Raw genomic sequence first — 24215 nt, 5'->3', positions numbered from 1 at the left:
GCTAATCACTCTTGAATATTAAATACGAGCTATACATAAATCAATGAAAGCATTTTTTATTGTATACTGGTTATCGTCAACGCTAATGTTTGACTTTCTTTTTTGAGGACTTGGGAGTTGAGGGAAAGAAGAAAGTTGCATTCGCCACCGGAAACTAATTTTCTGATGATGTAATATTGGGGCTGCATAATGCAATAATTGTTGGTGTAATGAAGAAATTAAAAATATACATACAGCGTTGTTTTTTCAATTTTCTTTTGTTTCAAAACTATTAGTCTGGTCTTCAATAACGGCTTGTATCTGCCAGTTTTTGCGTGTTCAAACGGTATGCAAAAACGTTTTGGTTTTTTCTTGACTTGCTTCAGTTAAGAAAGTTGAAAAAAAGTATAAAAAATTTGAGTAGCCTATTCTGATGTTATGACTTTTTCAACAAGACTTCACAGCCTTTTAATAAAAGCTAAGAGCGTTTGAATGAAATTCATTCATGACAAAGCAATTTTTTTTAAGTTGTCTAGATTTAAAAAGTTTTTTGTTTTGGTCAGCAGCATCTTTTTCAGCACTCGAACAAAAAGAAAAGGAGGGCAAACACCTGAAGACGACGATCGAAATGCCTGATTTTTGCAAAATGAATGATTCAATCTGGGTTTTTGTTAAAACGCTTGATTTAGAAACTCTACACTATGTGACTGGCAAAAAGACTTGTCTGATATACCATATAGTGTTGTTTATTTTCTCTGCAATAGTGAAATCAAAATTTTTTCAAATGCTTAAACGTTAAAGATGTCTTTGTTGACATCTTTTTATGCGTAATATGATACCATTTTTTAAAAAACTGAAAAACTGAATTATAAAAACATAGTGAAGAAAAGATTCTGTACAGCATATAATCCAAGTAGTTTTCATAATCTTTTCGGGTTTGAGTGCAATATATAAAGGCAACAGGCAAGTAATATTTAAAACTGAGGCAAGCAATTTAAAACTGAGTGCAAAACTGAGTGCAATTAAAAACGAGTGACATATTTTGTCACCATTTTACATTTTGCTGAACTGTTTTCCACGATAGAGTATAATACTCAAAACGCGGAAATATGTTACCTAGAATAAAAAATTTTGTCGCAAAAATGATTAACCCATTTCCTTCACTTTGAGCATGTAATTAGGCTAAAATTACTACCCGATTTTTAGTAGTAACTAATTGAGACCAAGTTCAAAGACTTAATCATTGAGAGACATTTCAGAAAATAAACGTCAATTAGACTTTTCCATTTTAGTCCAATTGACATCTTAAACTTTTAGATACTCCAACAGTGACAAAGATGCCACATGTGAACTAGTGATTCTTGGTGTGAAAATTAGTTTCAAAGTATATCCCTATTTTTCTTTCACGTTAGCCAAAAAACGCCATCTTGGAATCCAGAGTATCCAATTTTGAAGCAAATTTGATCTAAATTCGCTCGCTTTCTCTTAATAGTTTTCTCACGCGCTTATAACTCTTATAACATCAGCCTGGACACCCATTCAATGGCTTAATATAAAAACCATATAATGTTTTTTACAACATAAATGACTTGAGCTTTGCTCAAACTCCGAACCTTGATGTTAAAGGCACGATTTTCACGAGTTACCGAGAATAAGCGCTTATTTGAGAGAAAAAAATCAGTTCCCTGATTCTTTTTTTTTCAAAATTTGAAAATAATGACCAAACTCTAAATTCTACCCTTTTTTATACTAATGTTCGATCCGCAATCTATCGACGCTCTAAATGAAGTATTGCAAAACTTTCTCAAGTTTGGTTAATTTTTTCAAGTTTTTTTTGCTACGCTTTTATGTCAAGAACTGTAAAAAAACACCGCAATTGGATTATTTCTGGATTTTGACAAATTTGTCAAAATTATTGTTTTCCAAAAAAAATTGTGAGGGGTAGGGTATTGGGGGTTTCTAGATTTGCCGGTTTCTATGATCAATTTAGAACATCAAAAAAATAGTGAGTTCAGTTGAGTCTTACAGTTTTTCTTTGCATCAGTAACATTGTTCTTTTTGGCCAACTTGTCACCATTAACACGTGCTGTTTTGTCCAAATCTTGCAAGATTTTGGTTCCCAGGACTCTATTGTCTAGCCACACTTTGCTGTTTCACGCTGATATCAGTTCCAAACACATCTTTGAAAAAACGCGCTAATTTCCTTGTGAACAGACCAGCTCCACATGCAATATCAAGAGCATAAGAGCTTGTGACCTCTATCGGCAGAAGTCACCATTGTTTTCTCCTTTGAGGTTACCTAATCAAGGACGTAATTTACAAGTTGTTCGGGATAATCTGTTCACTTACAAGTTGTGCGGGAAACGGTCATAAACAATAGATTGATCTTTGAAACCATACAGGTCTTGTTTCGAATTTTAAATGTCGGTCGTGGATAACAGTGTGAGTTATTCTCGGTATTGTTGTTGGCAAACTAAACTGTTTTATAAGTTTATCACAACAATCGAGCTAAACATGAGAAGCCGGTCGCGGCATCAAAAATATAGCTGTAAAACAGACTATCGATCAGTAAATTCAAGTTATATCACGCATATAGTAAGTCTATAAAGGCAACTTTTCTCTGTAAACGTTAAAGCGATCAGCATCATTTAGTTGGAGGCAAATCTAGCTTGATCTTTTTTAGCAGGTCTTAGTCTAGGTCACCAATTCAAACTAATCCGTTCAAAAAACCGAATTTGTTAGGCTAAGCGATCAGTTTTGAGCCATTTTGGAAGTTATTCTTAGTGGGAAATCGGCCTTTGTATTTCACAGAAATAATACGTATGTTGCATTTAAAACGGAAAATCTAAGCGAATGTTTTGATATAATACGCACAAAAATTCTCTATCTAATGATATAATTTATTCAATTCAATTTACTCGGTAACATATATCCCTATTTTTCTTTCACGTTAGCCAAAAAACGCCATCTTGGAATCCAGAGTATCCAATTTTGAAGCAAATTTGATCTAAATTCGCTCGCTTTCTGTTACTAGTTTTCTCACGCGCTTATAACTCTTATAACATCAGCCTGGACACCCATTCAATGGCTTAATATAAAAACCATATAATGTTTTTTACAACATAAATGACTTGAGCTTTGCTCAAACTCCGAACCTTGATGTTAAAGGCACGATTTTCACGAGTTACCAAGAATAAGCGCTTATTTGAGAGAAAAAAAATCAGTTCCCTGATTCTTTTTTTTTCAAAATTTGAAAATAATGACCAAACTCTAAATTCTACACTTTTTTATAGTACTGTTCGATCCGCAATCTATTGACGCTCTAAATGAAGTATTGCAAAATTTTCTCAAGCTTGGTTAATTTTTTCAAGTTTTTTTTGCTACGCTTTTATGTCAAGAACTGTAAAAAAACACCGCAATTGGATTATTTCTGGATTTTGACAAAATTTGTCAAAATTATTGTTTTCCAAAAAAAATTGTAAGGGGTAGGGTATTGGGGGTTGCTAGATTTGCCGGTTTCTATGATCAATTTAGAACATCAAAAAAATAGTGAGTTCAGTTGAGTCTTACAGTTTTTCTTTGCATCAGTAACATTGTTCTTTTTGGCCAATTTGTCACCATTAACACGTGCTGTTTTGTCCAAATCTTGCAAGATTTTGGTTCCCAGGACTCTATTGTCTAGCCACACTTTGCTGTTTCACGCTGATATCAGTTCCAAACACATCTTTGAAAAAACGCGCTAATTTCCTTGTGAACAGACCAGCTCCACAAGCAATATCAAGAGCATAAGAGCTTGTGACCTCTATCGGCAGAAGTCACCATTGTTTTCTCCTTTGAGGTTAAGTAATCAGGGACGTAATTTACAAGTTGTTCGGGATAATCTGTTCACTTACAAGTTGTGCGGGAAACGGTCATAAACAATAGATTGATCTTTGAACCCATACAGGTCTTGTTTCGAATTTTAAATGTCGGTAAATGTCGGTCGTGGATAACAGTGTGAGTTATTCTCGGTATTGTTGTTGGCAAACTAAACTGTTTTATAAGTTTATCACAACAATCGAGCTAAACGGTCGCGGCATCAAAAATATAGCTGTAAAACAGACTATCGATCAGTAAATTCAAGTTATATCACGCATATAGTAAGTCTATAAAGGCAACTTTTCTCTGTAAACGTTAAGGCGATCAGCATCATTTAGTTGGAGGCAAATCTAGCTTGATCTTTTTTAGCAGGTCTTAGTCTAGGTCACCAATTCAAACTAATCCGTTCAAAAAACCGAATTTGTTAGGCTAAGCGATCAGTTTTGAGCCATTTTGGAAGTTATTCTTAGTGGGAAATCGGCCTTTGTATTTCTCAGAAATAATACGTATGTTGCATTTAAAACGGAAAATCTAAGCGAAAGTTTTGATATAATACGCACAAAAATTCTCTATCTAATGATATAATTTATTCAATTCAATTTACTCGGTAACATATATCCCTATTTTTCTTTCACGTTAGCCAAAAAACGCCATCTTGGAATCCAGAGTATCCAATTTTGAAGCAAATTTGATCTAAATTCGCTCGCTTTCTGAAACTAGTTTTCTCACGCGCTTATAACTCTTATAACATCAGCCTGGACACCCATTCAATGGCTTATTTCAGCATAGTGCTTCATGCGAGCTATCTAGTCCTAGCCTATTGGTCATTCAGAGCTCAATCGACGGAATCAGATGCAGCTTACAACAACATTGTACAGGTAAGTAGTTGATCTTTCAAATAAGCGCCCAGATTGAGGTGCCCGACCAAAAGTTGGTAGGTCTAGGCCGTCCCACGCGGAGGGGCCTGTGTCCCAACTTTCATGTGTTCAGTTGCCAAAGAAAAAGAAATAAACGCAGTACTTTTTTGTACCAGTGAGCAGTTACGATAGTCGATGAATTTTAATTAAACGGGACAACACCGAGACCCCGGAACCAAAAAATTAAAATTAGTACACCCTGTTAGTTTTCTTGTTTCAACTCATTTAGTTTTCTGGGGGAAAATATTTTTTCATGATTATTGCTTGCGCAATTTTATTTAGCTGCTTTGTACTTTCAAAAACTCTATTGTCCAAATTTTGCAATTTCAATCATTTTTTTTTCAATTTTTAATCATTTTTTGCAATCATATACATCTGCTGCAGTGCATCTCCGTTGATTATTGTCTCTTGCAATCTGAATCAAGTGGCATATCAACAATTTTTTTGAGTACTTGTTGAAAGCCCATAGCATCTAGCAGAAAAGCATTCAGCAGAAAATAATTTATTATTATGGCTTTTACAAGGATTTTGATACGTGTAACCTTGCCCGGGGGTGAATTTTGACCCAATTACTGGATTTTTGAAAAGCCGATGAGCAAATTTGCCTAATAATAGTAGCAACTTTGGCAATTCTGAGTTGCACTTTTAATTTCTTTGCAATAATTTTCTGCAACAAATTAAATTATCCTCATTTTTTTTGTTGCAGGTCCTTTTAGAGACGTTCTTCATCGGTCAAGCAGTGGCATTTCTAGCCATATTCTTCCTGAAGAAGCGAAAATCAGTGGCTACATACGGTACTCTGTTGAATCATATCAGCCAACACAAACTAGTAGCGGCCATCGCATTCATCATGATCATATCAAGGATACCATACGGATTAATATTCGGAGACGCAAAAGGAGGGTTAGTATGTCTCAGCTGTCCCTTACTATACACAGCGCGGCAGAATTTGTAAATCTCCACCCGCACTGATGTCACAGATCAATGCGGACTGTGGTCAGAAGTCCCAGAACAGAGTGACCTGTATGATCAGACTTTGACCAGACTGTTGTCCAGAATTTCGTGCGTTCAAGCTTAGATCCAGACCTTTCGAGAAGAAACTGAATGAAAGGATTTTATGAGTCATATATGACTTTTAGTAATTATACAAAACCATAATTGTTTTTATGGAATCTTAGCCAGCACAATCTTACCCAGAAAAAACTTTAGTGAAAATTTAAAGATAATGAAAAAATAAGCGGAAACACGAGAAGTGTCAAAAAGTTTTCTTACGCTTTTGAGATGAAAGTTTCATTTATTTGATATAATAGTTGCCTTACAAACTAATATGTTAAAATTTCAAGCTGAAGCTGTGGTTTCCTATTCTAAATAACTTAGCTAGGAAATTTTAGAGACTTTACTCTCATTAAAAATTAAACAAAATAAAAGTATTCTTTATCAATCAAAAAGTAAAAAAAAAGGTTTCGGAGAGCATGTAAGAGCTTCAATAAATTTTTTCCTTAATGACAGAAACATTATGATAAAATTGGGATAAAGACAGCACGGTGACAAAACATCATACTTTTCGAGAACATGTCAAACAACGTAAACAGGCGTGCCCATAACAGGTTTTAGCGTCAAATTGTAAGTCAAGTTGGCGTAACGTTTCAAATATACATAAAAATTTATTCGAAAAAAAGTTAGCATTAGGAAAGAAATGTCAAACTAGGAAGCTCGGTAATGTGCGTTCGCACATTAAGTTCCGACCCCGATCATCTACATTTTTCACTTAATTGTCTACCAAATGAGGAAGAGATAAAAAAAATTAACATATCAATATATCGTTCAACAAACTACTAAAAGAATAAAACAATTTACTCTAGAGGGTTTATGAGACCTTTGGCCACCATAATATGACTACCAGAAAAGACGGCAAAAAAAATCAAATAGTTACAAATATTAATTACGAACAAAATTCCTTGTCCATTTTTCGAAAAAGAATTAAATTCGAACTGATTAAAAAAACATTACGCATCAAATTAAATCATTGAGAGAGTCTTTTATACCTCAATAGAGAGCGACTGAGGACTTTCATTATCCAGGATATGTCATACGACTAAAAAAAACAACAAGTACAGCAAAAACTAAAACTTTGCTCGAAAAATTATGCACGAAAACGATCTCCCCCAATCAATTAAATATTAAGTTGATCACTAAAAAACAATAAAAATCTGCGTTTGCCCTTTTTAAAAGCAACAAAATTCTTAAATCAAATGAAGCCCATTATTGTGATACTGTGAAAAGAGAACAAAAACTTACAAAAAAGGGGCAAATATGCAAAATTTTTATGGTTTTATGAAAACTGGTTGTTCCAAGAAGAAAGACCACTTAAGGAAAACAAAACCGTTATGAAGAGCAAATTTTATTTCAATAGAAAAACGATGTGAATTGTATAAAGAGATGCTTAGATACAATTTAACAGAAATAAAATTGGTAGACCTCAAAAATCTTTCTCTTTTTTTCATTAAAAACAAAAATTTTCAAAATTCATAGCCAACAAAAGCTCTCGACTAAAAGAGTAGACAGTTTGTCTTGCAACTACTCAGAAAATTAATTGCGACTGTTATTAATGAGACTAAATCATAAGACTATAAAATAACATTAAATACAAGCTGAACTAATAAGTTTCACAAACAAATTTACAAAACCACAGCTTTGAAGCCATTAACTTTATGAGATATTAACCGCGAGAATATAACATTTGCGTCTGCTTTGACCACCATAACGTCTTTTTGTAAATCGACTATCACAAAATGACAACAAAAGAACCACAAAATCTGAAAAGTATCTAAACTTCACAAAACTCTTCTGAAACAAATTGTCTAAGCCCTGAAGACGTCATTTGAAACGTTTAAACAACAAAACATTACTTTTTCGTTCAACAAAACATTAAAAAAGCTCTAAATAATGAGGCTATTTTACGAAAATGATATAACATTTTATAATACGAAAAAAAAACGCAAACCAGAACAAATAGGGATAAGTTGAAGAATACTATTACTCTTTTTGTTTAGAAATTTAATTCGAAAGTCCAAACAACCATTAGCTATTTACCGGTATCAAGGTTAAGTCCATTTGTTTATCTATGGTTGACCACTGAGACCTTTAATTACACAATCTTTGCCATATGACAACAAAAATTAACAACAAATAAAGGGCAAAATTAAAAAACTCTACCAATTTCTGCAGGAGAACGGTGTCGCAGCCCTTCAAACCATATTTTATGAAAAGGAAATAATCAGTTGAAAATGTTGTAACGTTTTTTCAGTTCGATCGTTGAATAATGTTACAATTTACCGAAGAAACAAAAACCACAGCAAAAATAAAAATTATGCACAAAAATCAGAAAAATTTGTATGAAAACTTGTAGTACCAAAAGCAAGAAAACCTTCTGTTAAAACAATCGGCCACAAAATTAGTTTGTCTTCTATACGGAGGAGAGATCGACCTGTAATTAATGAAAATAAACAAAATGTTGACTAAAATATTTTAAAAAATGACAAGTTCAAAAGATCACAGAAATTTCCCTAAAACGAATACATTCAATAACATGAGTGACATTAGGTAACAACCGAATGAATAGAAAAGGTCCACGTGCACCTCTTGAGGATCAAATTTAGGTCGTTGAGTGGTTAAACTTAAAATTCAGATTGCCAAAAGAATAATAATTGAAGGCAAAAGACAAGAATTCAGTTAAATTTTATAAATACTCTTCCTCAAAGCCATAAAACCCTTTTGTTCTCTGAAAACAAACTATATCTACACTTAGCTTCAAATGTACGTAACTTGGGGCGATCATTAGCGGAGCCGTGAAAAAAAAATTTGTCAGTATTCAACACTAAAATACAAAAGCAAAATATTTTAAAAAATGGCAGCATCAAAGTAAAAACCAAAACGTTTCTGATTCTAAGAGTCCATGATATTGTCCAAGCTCTACCTGATTTTGTCACGCACCCAGCAAACTGACCAAGTGTTCCAAGTGTTCGCGAATTAGACCAATTGTTGCGTGGAATTCTTCAAATATTATTAAAAATAACGATGCATTTTGTTTAATTATCGAGACAAATCTGCAAAAAACGACTATATCATAAGACTATAAAATAAAATTAAATACAAGCTGAACTACTAATTTTCACAAACAAATTTACAAAACCACAGTTTTAATGCCTTTAAGTTTATAAGATATTAACCGCGAGATTATAACATTTGCGTCTCCTTTGACCACCATAACGTCTTTTTCTAAAACGACCATCACAAATTGACAACAAAAGACCCACAAAATCTGAAAAGTATCTAAACTTCACAAAATTCTTCTGAAACAAATTGTCTAAGCCCTGAAGACGTCATTTGAAACGTTTAAACACCAGAAAATTACTCTTTGATTCAACAAAACATTAAAAAAGCTCTTAATAATGAGGCTACTTTACGAAAATGATATAACATTGTATAATACGAAAAAAACGCAAACCAGAACAAATAGGGATAAGTTGAAGAATACTATTACTCTTTTTGTTTAGAAATTTAATTCGAAAGTCCAAACAACCATTAGCTTTTTACCGGTATCAAGGTTAAGTCCATTTGTTTATCTATGGTTGACCACTGAGAACTTTAATTACACAATCTTTGCCATATGACAACAAAAATTAACAACAAATAAAGGGAAAAATTAAAAAACTCTACCAATTTCTGCTAGAGAACGGTGTTGCAGCCCTTCAAGCCATATTTTATGAAAATGAAAAGATGTTCAGTTTTAAACTTTGTAACGTTTTTTTGCAGTTCGATTGTTAAAAAATGTTACAATTTACCAAAGAAACAAAAACCACAGCAGAAATGGGAAATTATGAACAAAAATCAGAAAAATTTGTATGAAAACTCGTAGTACCAAAAGCAAGAAAACCTTCGGTTAAAACAATCGGCCACAAAATTAGTTTGTCTTCTATACGGAGGAGAGATCGACCTGTACTTATTGAGAATAAACAAAATGTTGACTAAAATATTATGAAAAATGACAAGTTCAAAAGATTACAGAATTTCTCTAAAACAAATACATTCAATAACATAAGTGACATTAGGTAACAACCGAATGAATAGAAAAGGTCCACGTGCACCTCTTGAGGAAGAAATTTAGGTTTTTGGGTGGTTGAACTTAAAATTCAGACTGCCAAAACAAAGATAATTGAAGGCAAAAGACAAAAATTCAGTTAGTTTTTACTAAAACTCTTCCTCAAAGCCATAAACACACTTTGGTTCTCTGAAAACGAACTATATCTACATTCGGCCTCAAATTTACGTAAATTAGGGCGATCATTAACGGTACCGTGAATCAAAAATTTTGTCAGTAATTAACACTAAAAAAACAAAAGCAAAATATTTTAAAAAAGGCAGCATCAATGTAAAGACCAAAACGTTTCTGATTCTAAGAGTCCATGATATTGTCGAACCTCTCCCTGATTTTGTCACGCGCCCAGCAAACTGACCAATTGTTCCAAGTGTTTGCGAATTAGACCAATTGTTGCGTGGAATTCTTCAAATATTAATAAAAAAAACGATGCATTTTGTTTAATTATCGAGACAAAACTGCAAAAAACGACTAAAATCATAAGACTATAAAATAAATTTAATTACAAGCTGAACTAATAATTTTCACAAACAAATTTACAAAACCACAGTTTTAAAGCCTTTAAGTTTATAAGACATTCACCGCGAGATTATAACATTTGCGTCTCCTTTGACCACCATAACGTCTTTTTGTAAAACGACTATCACAAAATGACAACAAAAGAACCACAAAATCTGAAAAGTATCTAAACTTCACAAAACTCTTCTGAAACAAATTGTCTAAGCCCTGAAGACATCAATTGAAACGTTTAAACAACAGGAAATTATTTTTTGATCCAAAAACACATTAAAGAGAGCTCTAAACATTGAGGCTATTTTACGAAAATGATACAACATGTTTAATACGAAAAAAACGCAAACCAGAACAAATAGGGATAAATTGAAGAATGCTATTACTCTTTTTTTTAGAAATTTAATTCGAAAGTCAAAACAACCATTAGCTATTTACCGGTATCAAGGTTAAGTCCATTTGTTTATCTATGGTTGACCACTGAGACCTTTAATTACACAATCGTTGCCATATGACAACAAAAATTAACAACAAATAAAGGGCAAAATTAAAAAGCTCTACCAATTTCTGCAGGAGAACGGTGTCGCAGCCCTTCAAACAGTATTTTATGAAAACAAAAAGATGTTCAGTTTAACATGTTGTAACGTTTTTTTCAGTTCGATCTTTGAATAATGTTAGAATTTACCAAAAAAACAAAAACAACAGCAAAAATGGGAAATTATGCACAAAAATCAGAAAAATTTGAATGAAAACTCGTAGTACCAAAATCAAGAAAACCTTCTGTTAAACAAATCGGCCTAAAATTAGTTTGTCTTCTATACGGAGGAGAGATCGAGCTGTACTTAATGAGAATTTACAAAATGTTGACTAAAATATTATAAAAAATGACAAGTTCATAAAATAACAGAAATTTCCCTAAGACAAATACATTCAATAACATAAGTGACAATAGGTACCAACCGAATGATTAGAAAAGTTTCACGTGCACCTCCTGAGGAATAAATTTAGGTCTTTGAGTGGTTAAACTTAAAATTCAGACTGCCAAAACAATAATAATTGAAGGCAAAAGACAAAAATTCTGTTAAACTCTTCCTCAAAGCCATAAAAACCCTTTGGTTCTGTGACAACAAACTACATCTACATTTGGCCTCAGATTTACGTAAATTAGTTAAGTTAGGGCGATCATTAAAGGAGCCCAGAATAAAAAATTTTGTCAGTAATTGACACTATAAAAACAAAAACAAAGTATTTTGAAAAAAGGCAGCATCAAAATAAAAACCGAAACGTTTCTGATTCTAAGAATCCATGATATTGTCAAACCTCTTCTTGATTTTGTCGCTCGCCCAGCAAACCGACCAAGTGTTCCAAGTGTTTGCGAATTAGACCAGTTTTTGCGTGGAATTCTTCAAATATTAATAAAAAGAACGATGCATTTTTTTTAATTATCGAGAAAAATCTGCAAAAAACGACTAAATCATAAGACTATAAAACAACACTAAATACAAGCTGAACTAATAATTTTCACAAACAACTTTACAAATCCACAGTTTTGAAGCCATTAAATTTATAAGACGTTAACCGCGAGAATATAACATTTGTGTCTCCTTTGACCACCATAACGTCTTTTTGTAAACCGACTATCACAAAATGACAACAAAAGAACCACTAAATCTGAAAAGTGCATAAATTTCACAAAACTATTCTGAAACAAATTGTCTAAGCACTGAAGACATCATTTGAAACGTTTAAACAACAGAAAATTATTGTTTGATTCAACAAAACATTAAGAAGGGCTCTAAAAAATGAGGCTATTTTACAAAAATGATACAACATTGTATAATACGAAAAAACGCAAACCAGAACAAAAAGGGATAAGTTGAAGAATGCTATTACTCTTTTTTTTTAGAAATTTAATTCGAAAGTCAAAACAACCATTAGCTATTTACCGGTATAAGTTGTTAAGTTCATTTGTTTATCTATAGTTGGCCACTGAGACCTTTAATTACACAATATTTGGCAAATGACAACAAAAATTAACAACAAATAAAGGGCGAAATTAAAAAACTCTACCGATTTCTGCAAGAGAACGGTGTCGCAGCCCTTCAAACCATATTTTATGAAAACAAAAAGATGTTCAGTTTAACATGTTGTAACGTTTTTTTCAGTTCGATCTTTGAATAATGTTAGAATTTACCAAAAAAACAAAAACAACAGCAAAAATGGGAAATTATGCACAAAAATCAGAAAAATTTGAATGAAAACTCGTAGTACCAAAATCAAGAAAACCTTCTGTTAAACAAATCGGCCTAAAATTAGTTTGTCTTCTATACGGAGGAGAGATCGAGCTGTACTTAATGAGAATTTACAAAATGTTGACTAAAATATTATAAAAAATGACAAGTTCATAAAATAACAGAAATTTCCCTAAGACAAATACATTCAATAACATAAGTGACAATAGGTACCAACCGAATGATTAGAAAAGTTTCACGTGCACCTCTTGAGGAATAAATTTAGGTCTTTGAGTGGTTAAACTTAACATTCAGACTGCCAAAACAATAATAATTGAAGGAAATAGACAAAAATTCAGTTAAATTCTTCCTCAAAGCCATAAAAACCCTTTGGTTTTGTGAAAACAAACTATATCTACATTTGGCCTCAAATTTACGTAAATTAGTTAAGTTAGGGCGATCATTAAAGGAGCCGTGAATAAAAAATTTTGTCAGTAATTGACACTATAAAAACAAAAACAAAATATTTTGAAAAAAGGCAGCATCGAAATAAAAACCAAAACGTTTCTGATTCTAAGAATCCATGATATTGTCGAACCTCTTCTTGATTTTGTCGCGCGCCCAGCAAACCGACCAAGTGTTCCAAGTGTTTGCGAATTAGACCAATTGTTGCGTGGAATTCTTCAAATATTAATAAAAAAACGATGCATTTTGTTTAATTATCGAGACAAATCTGCAAAAAACGACTAAATCATAAGACTATAAAATAACATTAAATACAAGCTGAACTAATTATTTTCACAAACAACTTTACAAAACCACAGCATTGAAGCCATTAAATTTATGAGATATTAACCGCGAGAATGTAACATTTGCGTCTGCTTTGACCAACATAACGTCTTTTTGTAAAACGACTATCACAAAATGACAACAAAAGAACCACAAAATCTGAAACGTACCTAAACTTCCTAAAACTCTTCTGTAACAAATTGTGTAAGCCCTGAAGACATCATTTGAGAAGTTTAAACAACAGAAAATTATTTTTAGATTCAACAAAACTTTAAAAAGGGCTCTAAATAATGAGGCTATTTTACGAAAATGATACAACATTTTATAGTACGAAAAAAAACGCAAACCAGAACAAAAAGGGATAATTTGAAGAATACTATTACTCTTTTTCTTAGAAATTTAATTCGAAAGTCAAAACAACCATTAGCTATTTACCGGTATAAGTTGTTAAGTTCATTTTTTTATCTATAGTTGGCCACTGAGACCTTTAATTACACAATATTTGGCAAATGACAACAAAAATTAACAACAAATAAAGGGCGAAATTAAAAAACTCTACCGATTTCTGCAAGAGAACGGTGTCGCAGCCCTTCAAACCATATTTTATGAAAACAAAAAGATGTTCAGTTTAACATGTTGTAACGTTTTTTTCAGTTCGATCTTTGAATAATGTTAGAATTTACCAAAAAAACAAAAACAACAGCAAAAATGGGAAATTATGCACAAAAATCAGAAAAATTTGAATGAAAACTCGTAGTACCAAAATCAAGAAAACCTTCTGTTAAACAAATCGGCCTAAAATTAGCTTGTCTTCTATACGGAGGAGAGATCGAGCTGTACTTAATGAGAATTTACAAAATGTTGACTAAAATATTATAAAAAATGACAAGTTGAAAAAATAACAGAAATTTCCCTAAAACAAATACATTCAATAACATGAGTGACATTAGGTAACAACCGAATGAATAGAAAAGGTCCACGTGCACCTCTTGAGGATCAAATTTAGGTCGTTGAGTGGTTAAACTTAAAATTCAGATTGCCAAAAGAATAATAATTGAAGGCAAAAGACAAGAATTCAGTTAAATTTTATATATACTCTTCCCCAAAGCCATAAAACCCTTTTGTTCTCTGAAAACAAACTATATCTACACTTAGCTTCAAATGTACGTAAATTGGGGCGATCTTTAGCGGAGCCGTGAAAAAAAATTGTCAGTATTTAACACTAAAAAAACAAAAGCAAAATATTTTGAAAAAGGGCAGCATCAAAATAAAAACCTAAAAGTTTCTGATTCTAAGAATCCATGATATTGTCGAAACTCTTCTTGATTTTGTGCCCCGCCCAGCAAACCGAACAAGTGTTTGCGATATAGACCAATTGTTGCGTGGAATTTTTCAAATATTAATAAAAAGGACGATGCATTTTGTATAATTATCGAGAGAAATCTGCAAAAACGGCAAAGTTTCCAGAAGACTTTCATACGGCGCCTAATTGCAACTAGCGCTGTTTTTTAGGTTAAGGAGTCTGTTTTAAGGTTTCTAAGTCACTAACTCTGGCAAACTTTAACGAAGTGGACCAAAAAAGCATATTTTGTGCTATTTTTGATGAAAAAAGTTTCAATTTTGAAAATTTTATCAAAAATTTTAGCCAAAAAAAACTTCAATCAAACTATTCAGCACCGCTCTTCTCTCTCAAACGGTAACAGCAACACTATGCCGTTAAAAATTTCAACTTATTTTGAACTATATTAGCGAAATTGTGCCAAATTTTAGCAAAAATTACTGAAAATGTGAACAAAAACAGTCGAATGTTCACAAAACTTTAAACCTCGATAACTCCCAGTAAAAAACGAAAATCGAAAAAATATTTTTAATTCCGTATTCTACGCTGGACGGGCTTTTCAATGATACCAGTCACAATGACTGACTGAACAAAAAAAACAACTCAGTTGATTATATAGTTCCTCCTCCCCACTAAAGTGGGGTCGGAACAATAACAATTTAAAGCACAAAGCAGCAATAGAAATCATAAACGCCACGAAAAATCGAAGAAACAAGTAGCAGAAAAAAATATGTTTTTTTTTAAATAATTCTAGAAAATCGAATCTTTGAGGTTGTTCTTAATTGGAAAATTAACTTTAATTTGGTAGTTTTGTATAAAAACTTCATGTGTTTTAGATTAAAACAGTATGTTTTCTTAACGTTAAATGGTGGTTGATTGTATAAATTAAACCCCTTTCTATATGGGGACAAGAAAATCTACAATTCTACTTACCTCATCTATCAAAAGTTAATGTTTCAAATGTTAGCTTTTCTAGCAACCATATGCAGAGCATATATGGTTCTTGGCAGTACTTTTAAAATCCTATATGATTTTTTCCTGTTCTCAAGATTCTTAATCAATTTTGAATATCAATTAGTCTCAAGAAACTTTTATGGCTTACAGGGAGGCAAAGAAGATTGTCTAAGAATGTTTCCTGACAAAGAATATTTAACTCCGTTTGTAAATATGAGCTTATATCCCCCCTTAACGCTCAGATTTACTCTGACGAGAAGCTGTTTTGATCTCGGACTTCAACCTACTTGCTTCAACCTCTCTTTGACTTCAGAGTTTAAAATAAAATGTTTTGATGCTACAAGACGACTTCTTCTTGCCTTACTTTTTTATTGCCTCTGAACCTTGCAAATTCTTTATAGCCTTTTTGAGTTGAGCTCCCAGATTGAAGACAACGACAAAAATGAGACCCTTTTTTGGGTTAGGGGCAATAAAACGGGAAAGGGATCTAGGACCGAGGACTATTCTCCAAAAATAGCTGGAAAAGTGTGGAAAGATTTTAAAAATTAGAATTTTAACGCCTGGTTCTCCGCTTATTATGGGTGCAAGAAGTGAAAGAAAGGCACTGCACTCTTATCTTTGGTAATTAAAGTTGAAGTAAGGATGAAACCTCTGCCCGAGGTCCACAACATAATGCAACCAGAGCTTCGTTCACAATCTAAGCTCTAATCAGACTTAATAATTGTGTTCAGTTCGCGTTGGGGTCTGTTCCTACAGAGTTCAGTGGGGTTGGTTGCAGTGTTGATAGCTCAGTACTATGTTCACACCCAGTTGTCCAGACCCCTCTGGTGGGCTATCTTCTGTTTCATATACAATGTCATCTGCTTCATTGTGATTGGGGCACTCGTCATGGATGTGGATAGCAACCCATCCGGTGAGTCTATATACCTGTTTAGGAAAGATCGTTTCTTTATTGGCGATTAGCTTGAATTTAGCGATTATATATTCTCGCACGTGTAAAAACGTCATCAAAATACTAATAAGGCAGAAACCAAAGAAAACATAATTGGTAAATAATTGCATTTAAGTCTCTCAAACTACTAGTTTGGTATTAAAACTCCATATTGCTGATCGAATGAAATTACGTCTTGAGTAATTTCTCACAAAACAGGCGCAATAATGGTATCGGATAATTGAAACACTTATCCGTGGATAGAGATACAAAAGATCTGCTTGCTAAAACAGCTATTTGCCAAGTGATCAGAGCTATATAATTTTTTTACAGTTAATTTTGTGTACTTTATTTTTTACCGTTGAATTTGATCAAAATGTTGAGCAATGTCAAGTTCAACGTTAAGTTGCGAGCAAAGACTTAAAAGGAGGTTCGATAATGTCCGTTTGCACAAAATTTTCCCACCCACTCATCCACATTTTTCGCATAAAGGTCTACGAAATGAGGAAGAGAAAGAAAATTTCCAAAAAATGAACATACTGTTCGAAAATAATAGGTAAATCAGTAAGGAAATTGTTTCAAAGGCAAATCACTAAATAAATTTAAAGACGCTGCATTTGAGAGCCGATGATGTTTGCAATCAATAATTTTACCAAACAAGACACGCAACAAAGCAAAACAACAGCAGCAACAAAAAATAATTATGGTCAAACGCAAAATCTAATTCAAAAAACACTTAAAAAAATCAAAACAGCGTCCGATATAACCTAATTAAACAAATCAAGTTGTACTGCACTTCAAAGCATATGAGACCTGCACATGATGGAGAGCGGTAAGAGTTTGAGAAAAACATGAATAAAAATTCAGCAAGCTCACAATAACAATCAGATTTCAAACTAAAAGATACTAGATGAACTCTTTTTTAGGTCCCTAGGAAGCCAATGATATCAGTCAGTAGAAAAACAATAAATAAAACAAAATAGTCGTGGAGAGCCAAGTAGACCGGCCGTTATTGAAACTAGGAGAAAAGATACATAAATAATCAATTAACAAAAAAACCGTTGATTAGAAACAAAACTCACTATCTACTTTTCAAAAAAAATTTACAGGCAAAGTCAAAGAAGAATCTGATATATCCAGACAAAAAACTATATAGCATTAGCCAAAACATACGGTAAATTTTTAAATATCATCAGAAAAGTCTTTTTGTACTTCTTTAAAACATATGAATCTGGTTCTTAATGACACTAGAGAACAAGTAAAAGAAGAGACAATGTTTCAAAATGGATTGAAAACATTCATCTTCAAAGCTATAAAACCATCAGAACTTAGCTGAAAATATTAATAAGCCCCTTTTGTACCTTCATAGGCATAAGAAGCTATTGAGACCTGTCAGGATCCAGAAGGAAACATATGAAAACGAAAAAAGCAAATAGATCCAAAAATCAACAAAATTTCAATAACCTGAAGGAAAAATTGCGTTGAAGCCGTTAGCATTAAAAAATTGCATAATTTTTGAATATATCTGTTGAAATTGCAGAGGACATCACGCAGATAATTCATCATCCAAAATACAGGATATGACAAGGACGACAGTTAGAGATACAACCAAAAACTCAAATATATTTTGAAAAAAAGTTTTGTAGTTGACTCTAGTCATTAAAGAGATTAAAAATAAAAAAAACGGCAAGGTAACAGCAGAAATCAGATTTCAATTAAAAATATTAGATAAACTCTTTTTTAGATTCCTATGAAGCCAATGATATCAGTCAGTAGAGAAACAATAAACAAAACAAAGTGGCCATGGAGAGCCAAGTAGAATGGCCGTTTTTGAAACCAGGAGAAAAGATACATAAAAATCAAATAACAAAAACAAACTTTGATTACAAAAAATCTCATTATCTACTTTTTAAAAAAACATTTACTGACAAAGTCAAAAAAATAATCTGATATAGCCAGACAAAAGTTATGTAGCATCAGCAAAAACATAAAGTAAACCTCTAAATATCACCAGAAAAACTTTTTGTACTCGTTAAAAACATATGAAACTATTTTTTAATCACACTAGATAACAACTCATCAAAAAAGAAAAAAGAAAAAGTTCAAAAAGAAAAAAGAAAAATTCAAAGACGACAAAGCCATCAGGAAATAGCTGAAATCATTATTCAGGCCTTTTTGTACCTTCATAGGCATAGGAAGCTATTGCGACTTGTCAGGTTCCAGAACATATCATATGAAAACAAAAAAAGAAAAATAGTTACAAAAACAAAAGTTCGATAGATTTTGAGAAAAACGGCGTTAAAGCCAGTAGCATTACAAACTATCACTGAACCTTACAATATATGTATTTTTGGCTGTGATTCCACAGAATAAATGGAGACAGTCATTGACATTGTAATTTGACAAGAAGAATGCTCAAAATGGTCAAAACCGGACATTGCAAAAATTTTAGGAAAAATGGAAATAATACAGCTATAAAACAAAAATATAAAAAACTAACTACTAACATTGGTGAATTTATCTCTCTAGAAAAAGGATTCAACTTGTGTTTACCGAGACAAAGATAAAAATTTACAAAAATATCAAAAAACCGACCCAAGATGGCAATGTTCAAAATTCCACTCTTTTTTAAAAGTAATTTTATAGATGGTCATAACAATCATACGATTTCAACTAAAAACCATATAAATTAAAAGGTAAAAGTTGTCAACGTTCAAGTGCAAAATGTCTACCATTTGAGGTAGAGAAAAAGAACTTCCTAAAATGAACATACTTCTCGAAAATGTTTTAAATGATACGATTATGGTAAAAGGGGTCAAAAAGAAGAACAAATTAGGGAACCGTTCAAAGAGTAAAGTATTTTTTTTTCAAAACGATGGGTTGACTTAATCATTAAATGATTTTATTTACAAATCCAGAAGACAACACGCAGATGTGTCATCATCCAAAATACAGGACATGACAAGGACGACAACTAGTCAACAAAAAGGAAAGGAGACAAAGTTTGAAAATGCTTTCATATTTTTGAAAACGGTTAACTTCAAAGACGACGAAACCATAAGAGAACAGCTGAAATCATTATTCAAGCCGTTTGTACTTTCATAGGCATAGGAAGCTATTGAGACCTGCCAGTATCCAGCAGAAATCATATGAAAACGAAAAAAGGCAAATAGATCCAAATGTCAAAATTTCAATGAACTTTGGGAAAAACGGCGTTGAAGCCGTTAGCATCATAAAATATCATCTAATTTTTGAATGTATCTGTTCAAATGCTGTTTTTCCTCATAACTAATGGGGACAGTAAGAAAAATTGTAAGGTGACAAGAAAAAATAGCTCAGAAAAGATCATAATCGGATATCACAAACTTTTCAGGAAAACTGGAAATATCACAGCTATAAAACAATTATATAAAAAGTCCGCCGCCAAAGTAAGTGAATTGATATCTCTAGCAAAAAATTGCAACTTGTTTTTAATGAGACATTGCTAAAAATTGACAGAAAGGGCCAAAAGTTGACAAAGGATTGAAAAGTTCACAAATTCCACTGATTTTTAAAGGTAAAATTCTCGAAAATCATACGTTTTCAACTAAATAAAACCATATAAACTAAAATGTAAAATTTTTCAACGTTCAAGCGCAATGATGTCCACCAATTGAATTTTGAGAAAGAAAACTTCCTAAATTGAACATACTGTTCGAAAGTAATAGGTGAATGAGTGAAAAAATTGTATAAAATGATAAAATAAAGGTAAAAGTTGTCAAAAAAGAAGAACAAAATAGGGCAATCTTCAAACAGTTAATTGTTTTTTTCCAGAATGAGAGATTGACTCTATCATTAAATAAATTCGTAACTCCAGAGGAGACCACGCAAATATGTCATCACCCAAAATACAGGACATGACGAGGACGACAAATAGAGGTAAAACCAAAAACTCAAATGTGTTTTGAAAGAAAATGTTTCGTAGCTGACGCTATTCGTTACAGAAATTATGCATGTTCAATTGCGCTTCCTTACACGCTTCTTCCAAAAATCATATACAAAGTTCAACAATTCATCAAAATTTTCTTGAAACGAATATATTCAAAGTTATAAGAGCTATTAGGTATCTGGAGAAAGCATTATATAGGTTTACTTATATGATATAAAATAGACGATTGGAACTTTCTTCAGTTGTACTGAGACATGTGATTCAAAAAGAGCGAGTAATGAGCAAAACGCAAACTTTCAATTAATGTTTTCAAAAATACAATGTCGGAGCCATAAAAGCGAAGAAATTTTCTAGAGTACGTAATATAAGATCATCGGGCCTCCATTTTGCGTAAATAATTGTCGTCAGCTCTTGACCTTCGATAGGAAACGTTACTGTATTTAGCATAGAAAATAACTCAAAAATCACTAGAGTGGTTATTAAAAAGGCATTGCTTCAATACCGTAAGATTGTCAAAAAACTAGGAGGTGAAAACTTGCCTTGGCATTATAGCTCGTTTACTAATAACGAGTAATTGTTTTTGAAATATTACCAAAATAAATAAATAGGCAACACAAACTACCTTATATCAAACATAAAGGACGTATTTTGGATAAAGATTATTCTAAGTTAGCAAAAAAGCCCGCAAAATTTTAAATCCAGGATACTCTTTCAGTCAGAGGAACTAAAACTAGATCCTTTTGAGTTTTTCGGAAAATAATCATCTGTTTTTAGAGCTCTAGTTGGGGCAAATTTGAAAAAAAAAATTGTGATAATGAATTACATTTTATGCCATTTTTGATTAAAAATGGTCTGAATTTTGACAAATTTAGCAAAATTGAAATTAAAATTGTCGGATCAATCAATTCAGTGATCCTGCGTTTTGTTTATAGTCAAACCAATATCACTCTTATCAACAATTTCACCAGATTGTAGCAAAATTGACAAAAAGTGAGCGAAATTTCTGAAAATCGTGCATAAAACCAGCGGATTTCAATAGAATGTTCGCAGCATTTTAAACTTCATCTGCCTTGGAAACAACGAAACACAAACAAATCTTTTAGATCATAAACTCTACGCTCTATGGATTTTCTAATGATGCCACTCAGAATTCTCTACGATGAGTATATCGATCGGCCAAATTTGACTGAACAAAAAACGAGTTGAGCATGCAGTTCTTCCAGTCTCACTAAGATGGGTCGGAACAAATATCCGTTTTTGGGTAAAGATCGAACGGTTTTTTCATAACTCACAGATAAATTACGACACTTTTAAAGTCAATTTTGTCATTTTTAAATCATTGTTAAACCTCCCAGTTCACAGTTTCATTTTTTCGAAAGGATCTCCGAATTCGAAACAAATTCTATTCTCTTCTTCTTAATTTTTGGTGAATGAATTGTTGTGTCGAAGATTTGAAAACATTTTGAAAGAGAGGAAATGAGAGTAGAAATATGATCTCTGTAATATTTAATTCTTTCATGTTTCTGGCCAACTGCTGCTTCAAAATCTCCAATGTCAAATAAAAAAATGTATAAAAATTAATATTATCTAATTTCCCTTTGCAGACAAGCCAAATTGGGACACGTGGTATCGGAGGTACAAACGCAAATGTGACGTCAACTCAAATTTCGACCCCAAAACTCTTCCACCGACAAAGGTTACTGAAATATATATTGTCTGTCACATAATATATAAGTCTGTATCATATCGGATTTTGGTCTGGACGGGTCTTTTCATAAGCGTTTTTGAGAGAGCACATGAACGCACCAAAGTTTTGATCGAGGCAAAGTCTGGATCATAGGCATTTTTGGTCTGCCTGGGTATTTTCATAAGCAAAAATAGTCTGGATTGGTATTTTCATAGATCATTTGAACGAGGACTTCAACCTGAGATAGAAACGATCTTCATGGCTAAAATAGCTCAAAGTTGGTGTAGTTCAAAGTTGGGAGGAGAGAAAAAATGCACAAAATTTTTAGAGCAATCCCGGATCATAGATAGTCAGTCCTTTATTCAGGGTACCAAATAAATTAAAGTGTTTTTTGATGGAAACATTCTGATCGTGTTATATTGTACTAGAAAAAAGTTTTTACAGACAACAAATGGTAGGCCTCGAAAAACAGTGTGATAAAACTTCAGTATATTACAAACGTTCTCAGAGATCTCGGATATTTTTTGGATGCATTGAAACCTCGGATGCTTTGAAATTAGTTTTAAAATAGACCTCTTTAGAATAGACCTGGTAGTTATTGTCCTATGCAATGCACTTGAAAACGATCCATATAGGTTTCCCTGGAGTCTTTTGGAGGGCATTCTATGTATTTAAATAAATGTTCAGAAAATGTAAATAATCATTTCTTGTCAATATGCCGTTCCGTAAACGATTTATTTGGAGCATGAAACGCAGCTTAAACTTATTAGTTACAACTGAATCGCCTCTGATACTTTTTGGATTATTTTGCCTGGGACAGTTTTGTCTGGAGCTGTTTTGTCATGGACGGTTTAGTCTGGCATTCTTTTACCTGCGTTTGTTTTCTCTGGGACCGTTTTGTCTGAGACTGTCTTTTCAGGGTTTGTTTTTTCTGGGACTGTTATGTTGGAGACTGTTTTGTATTGTGGGACGCTTTCTCAGGGACTTTTTTCTGGGATCGTTTTTAAAGGAACTGTTGTTTCTGGGACTGTTTTGTCTGTGACTATTAATGTCTGTGATTATTTTGTCTGGGACTGTTTTGTCTGGGACCGTTTTGTTGAGGACTATTATTTGTTTAGGTCTGAGATTGTTTTGTTTTTTTTTGGTACTCTTTGTTAAGAATTTTTTTGTCTGGAAAAGTTTTTTTTGTGAGTGCTGTGTCTGGAGCTGTTTTGCGTGGGATAGTTTTGTCCAAGACTGTTTTGTCTGGTGGGACTGCTTTGTCGGGGACAGTTTTTTGGGACTACAATGTCGGAGACTGTTTAATTGCTCTTGAACGTAGTTCATAGCAATTATTGTAAACGTGTGTGTCTTTTTTTATGCAAAATTTTTGCTTGACAATTTTGACTTTTCGAGTTGACTTTTACGCCCTTGACTTTTTGCATTTCGCGTGATCTAAAATTCCCTCTCAATCACAATTTCAAGCAGCTGAACTCAATTGGCGGCAATTTAATACTAAAAGTCAAATGAAAAGTGCGCCGAAACTGGTGTCATTTTTTACTTTAAATCTTAATAGTGGTATATGTTAACCTCTAATGTGGTTATTTGAAGCCCACTATAGAACTCTTAGTCCCATTTAAGCTCTCCCCCCCCCCGAATGAAGCAGACTGCAATTGATTAGAGCTCCCATTAGTCGTTCAAGAGCAATTCTTCCGACGTTTAGTCGGTTATGTTTTGTATTGTGGTACGCTTTTTCGGGGACCTTTTTCCGGAATTGTTTTTAATGGGACTGTTTTGCCTGGGATAGTTTTGTCTGAGACTGTTTTATCTGTCGGGGTACTTTGTCTGAGACTGCTTTTTCCCGGTTTGTTTTGGTCTGGGACAGTTTTGTCTCGGAGCTTTTTGTCTGGCACTAATTTGTCTGAGACTGTTTTGTCTGGTGGGACTTCTTTTTC

General features: G+C 32.9%; 1 protein-coding gene across 1 annotated transcript in view; it reads left to right on the top strand.

The window, feature by feature from the left end:
• LOC142338071 (uncharacterized) overlaps nucleotides 1-24215 on the top strand; it is a 63064-nt gene that overhangs the window by 28591 nt on the left and 10258 nt on the right. The window contains exons 2-5 of the mRNA XM_075387704.1: nucleotides 4622-4715; nucleotides 5461-5657; nucleotides 16467-16648; nucleotides 22199-22290. Coding sequence (XP_075243819.1) covers nucleotides 4622-4715; nucleotides 5461-5657; nucleotides 16467-16648; nucleotides 22199-22290 — 565 coding nt within the window. The remainder of the gene's footprint in view (nucleotides 1-4621; nucleotides 4716-5460; nucleotides 5658-16466; nucleotides 16649-22198; nucleotides 22291-24215) is intronic.

This window comes from Convolutriloba macropyga, chromosome 4 (assembly GCF_964194025.1).
Source record: "Convolutriloba macropyga chromosome 4, txConMacr16.3, whole genome shotgun sequence".
Taxonomy (NCBI): Eukaryota; Metazoa; Xenacoelomorpha; order Acoela; family Convolutidae; genus Convolutriloba; species Convolutriloba macropyga.
The sequence above is the reverse complement of the archived record's forward strand: the minus strand, read 5'-3'. Positions and strand labels throughout refer to the sequence as shown.